The sequence below is a fragment of the Nannospalax galili genome, unplaced genomic scaffold (genome assembly GCF_000622305.1).
Source record: "Nannospalax galili isolate Female #2095 unplaced genomic scaffold, S.galili_v1.0 scaffold999, whole genome shotgun sequence".
NCBI classification, from domain to species: Eukaryota; Metazoa; Chordata; class Mammalia; order Rodentia; family Spalacidae; genus Nannospalax; species Nannospalax galili.
Genome location: NW_008344824.1, coordinates 25,851 through 30,107, shown reverse-complemented (window position 1 = coordinate 30,107; position 4,257 = coordinate 25,851). Strand labels below are relative to the sequence as shown.

Sequence of the window (4,257 nt, the reverse complement as noted above, 5' to 3'; positions counted from 1 at the left end):
AAAAGAAACTTGTCATGATATAATCATGCAATTATAAAACAGGTAGGACTTTGTCCAAGAAATATATTATAGGACTGTAAATAAAGAATGAACTTGGGGGGTTGGAGTGATTGCTCAGTGGTTAAGAGCACTGCAGAGGACCCGGGTTTGAATTCCAGCACCCACATGGCAGCTAACAACTGGCTGTAACTCCAGTTCCAGGGATCCGACACCCTCTTCTGGCCTCTGAGGGCATTGTACAACATGGGTACACTTACATGCAGGCAATACATTCATATACACACACACACACACACACAATAATAATAAAGAAGATATACATACACACACATATAAAGAAAGAACTTGGAAACAGTAGTCATAAACTTGGTGCCAATGAGGAGTGTAAATGCCTCGCTTGTATGGTCTCTGCTTTCATTGTGGACAGAGAGAGGAAGGTAATAAAATTCAAGAGCCCAATTTAGCAAGTGCAATTAGATATTCAAAGAGGTGACTCTAATCCTGGATCTATCATGCGATAAATGTATCTGTTCCTGAATTCTACGAGCTATTAAACAGGTTTGAACAAATGTACTCTAAAGTTCCAGTTCTAACATTCCACAGTTCTGTTGTACAGTCCACTCATTTCCAGGTAGCCAAAGGATGCAAGAAACAAGCAGGAAGAGGATAAAGGTATCAAATCAGTTATTATGGCAGCTTGCAGACAGGAAAGGACATTAGCCTTTTAAAACAAAGTTTAGCTGTGAAAAGGACTAATACACTAATCTCCAACCATAAACTGATGAACATAGTCTCTGTTTGGCCCCTATTGAAGGGTTGAGAATATTGGAACTGGTGGGTTGAGGTGAAAATCAACTTTGGTTTGAAACATTTTATGTACTAATTATAAAAAGAATGAGCAGAAAGCATTCCTTAATTTATTTTGAAAAATTATCAAGGTAAAAATACTCTTTGTACAGAAGTATTAATATCAAATACTTTGTATGAAACATCCAACACAGGGTCTGAAATATAGAAAGCTCCTTTTTTCCATATGCTGCCTCTCTTTTCCATATTGATTAAGGTACTAGACATATACAATAGCATGGTAAATTCCTAAATGTAACCCTGGTATATAAACTATTTAATAGAGATCTGAAATTTCAATGGCTTTATTTTCCCTATAGTCATTTCCCTACTGTCTACAACCCATGTCATGCAGAGGCATATTTTCATTGGTTTTAGGACATTTAGGGCACTTTCCTGTAACTCACAAGCTGGTAGTAAAGTTTTCTCATTGCAGCTTTCATCTCCTTGTTCCTGAAGGTGTAGATAACTGGGTTCAGAAAGGGAGTGAGAACTGCATCAAAAATAGCCAGAAATTTGTCTAAGTGTGATGACGGGAAGGGCCAGGTATAGAAAAAAATTAATGGCCCAAAGAATAAAACCACCACAGTTACGTGAGCTGACAAAGTAGAGATGGCCTTGGATATACCACCTGAAGAGTGCTTCTGAACAGTGACCAGAATGAAGACATAAGAAATGACCAGTATGAAGAAGGAGCCCACAGAGATGAGTCCACTGTTGGCTGTGACCATGAACTCCAATTTATTAGTCTCTGTGCAAGCCAGTTTAATGAGCTGAGGGAGATCACAGTAAAAGCTATCCAATATATTAGGCCCACAGAAGGGCAAGTCTACAATAAAAGCCAACTGGGCCACTGAGTGGATGAGGCCAAGGACCCAGGCCACAGCCAAAATTAAAACGCACGTTCGTGGGTTCATGACGGTCAAGTAGTGCAGAGGCTTACATATAGCCACATATCTATCAAAGGCCATGGCTATGAGTAATACCATTTCTGTGCCCCCAACAGTATGAATAAAGAAGATCTGTGTTATACAACCCCAAAATGAGATGGATTTGTGTTTCCTAAAAAGGTCATAAATCATCTTGGGTGCTGTAATTGAGCAAATTCCCAGGTCGAGAAATGAGAGATTGGCCAGGAGAAAGTACATGGGGGAGTGCAAGTTGGGGTCAGAGGTCACAGAGAACAGAATGAGGAGGTTTCCCATTAGACTTGCCATGTAAAACACAGAAGAAAAGAGGAAAAGGAGCAGCTGGATTCCCCATGTATTGGAGAGTCCTAGGAACACGAACTCAGATACCACAGAGTAGTTGACTTTGTCCATTGCCTCAGACAGAGCGTTCTCTAGCAAAACCTGAGAAAGACAGTTAAGAAAACAAGCTTTGTGAGGAGACAGTAACTGCATGAGTACCAAATTGTAAATAAAACATGTTCCCTCACAAAGTCCACACACCTCAGCATAATTCTTAACTCTACTTGCAGAAAATTGGCAACAGCAATGCCAGGAACCATTGCATGTAACTCTCCCAATGGCCTAATGTTCTCTAAGTTTGGCTAAAGAAGAGTAGAAAAGAACAAGTAATTCATTAGAAGAGAGACTATGAGAGGAAGAGGGACTCCTTGGAACAGCATGAAGGTAAAAAAGGGAAACGGAAGTGAACTCATTGATTTCTCCTTCACAGTGTGTTATTCCTGCCCACAGAATTCCCCAAATATCAAGCACTTTCTGATGATCTTCATCTTTCTTGACTCATTAATTGCTTCAACCAGCAAAGTGACAAAGTACTATCACTCTCAGTAGTGCTTTCTCATCTTTAGCCTCATGTAAAATCATGTTGACTTTTCCACATAAGGAGAGGAGATGACACAGAAACTCTAACAGCATCCCACTTCAATAACTCGGTCCAGGGAGTGACTAGAAATTCTAACAGCACCCCACTTCAGTAACTCAGTTTAGGGAGGGAAAGAGCCTGGGATTTGGCAGCAGTAACGAAAAGTAAAGTCAATGTCAGAATAAAAATATGGACTGAATTAATGAAAAATAAAAGAATTCTACATGGTTGGTATTTGAAGATCATTGCCATGCCATTTTATCTTTCCATAATTCATGGGAATTGTAGAGAGAACGCTGTACTTGAAGTCAGAAACATGTAATCAAGTCTTGCCCTAAGTCTTTGGGAACTTGAGTAAGTTTTTGTCTTCTATCCCTTCCACACGTGGCTCACTGCTTGAATTCCATTTCCCCATCTGTAAAATTAAAGGTGCCAAATTCAAGTGATAGATAATTCTACCAAGTCTTACATTTTAGTCATTTTATAATACAATGCTAGTGTGGTATGCAATGAAGTTCATCATAATGATGGTGTTTTCTTCTGTCTGGGCCATTGCTATATTTACCATGTTGTCCCTCATTTTTTTTTTCCAAATCTAAAACTTTATGAGCATAGACATGACAGAAATAGGAAACAGCACAACATAAAACTTTGTTTCTCATACAGGATAACTTTTAAAAATTCTATGTAAATTGCCTTCAGGTTAAAGCATGAGACGGTGTTATATAGATATGTCCTCCAGCCTGGAACTTGTAGGGGAGGGAGGGAGACTTGTAAGACTCTAGAAGCTAATGAAGCTTCTGAGGTTCAGTAAGGTCAGACAGCTTGAAAAGTCACAAGGCCCCTCCACAAGTTTATGTAAGCCTTATACAATTGCTGGGAGGAAGAGACTACCAGAGCTGCCTGCAAAATGTTCGGAGAATGCATAGGTGGACCTTTCATGAGTTACCCATCACCAGTGCTGGGATGGGCTTTTCAGTGATGCAGCTCTTTTTGAGTCACCCATGTGCCTAAAAGTGACCCCTTGCCAATGATTCTTTCTGCAACCCCAGTAAAGTCATTGGTTCACCAATCTAGACTGAGGTAGAATCATTTGGTCTGCTGTTGGTACAGTCTCTGGGGTGGACAGATGGTTGTTTGTGGCTCTCCAGGTAAAGTCATATACAACAGGTGTATATGAAACATAAAAGAATTTTGTGTTTACAATTGGATGACATTGCCCAAGATATGTATATGCAATATCCCAAAAGTCCAAAATCAAATCTTAAACACTTTGGGCATTTCATACAAGCCACACTCAACCTGTCCAATAATTAAAAGGCACAATAATGATACTGAGGCAGGAGAAGATCCTGAACTGCTTCCCTACGTGTGCACAGTGTTTTTCATTGAATCTTTTTATACAGTTGCTTGGCCTTGATAGATTAGAACCATATGGTTTACTTGGTAATTTTCAGCTATGAAAATATTTGACTTAACTACATTTCTCCTTTTTAAACAGTTTTAGACAAATGATAATATAAAATCTTGTGTTTAAAAAAGCAGTTTTTGACTCTTCAACAAATTTACTTTTTTTTCACA

General features: G+C 39.1%; 1 protein-coding gene across 1 annotated transcript; it reads right to left on the bottom strand.

Moving 5' to 3' along the window:
- Positions 1-1,229: 1,229 nt before the first annotated feature.
- LOC103740495 (olfactory receptor 4F6-like) lies at positions 1,230-2,186 on the bottom strand. The gene has a single exon (XM_008841133.3). It carries the CDS (start codon positions 2,166-2,168, stop codon positions 1,230-1,232), a length of 939 nt encoding a protein of 312 aa, XP_008839355.1. The 5' UTR covers positions 2,169-2,186.
- Between the last annotated feature and the right edge of the window lie 2,071 nt (positions 2,187-4,257).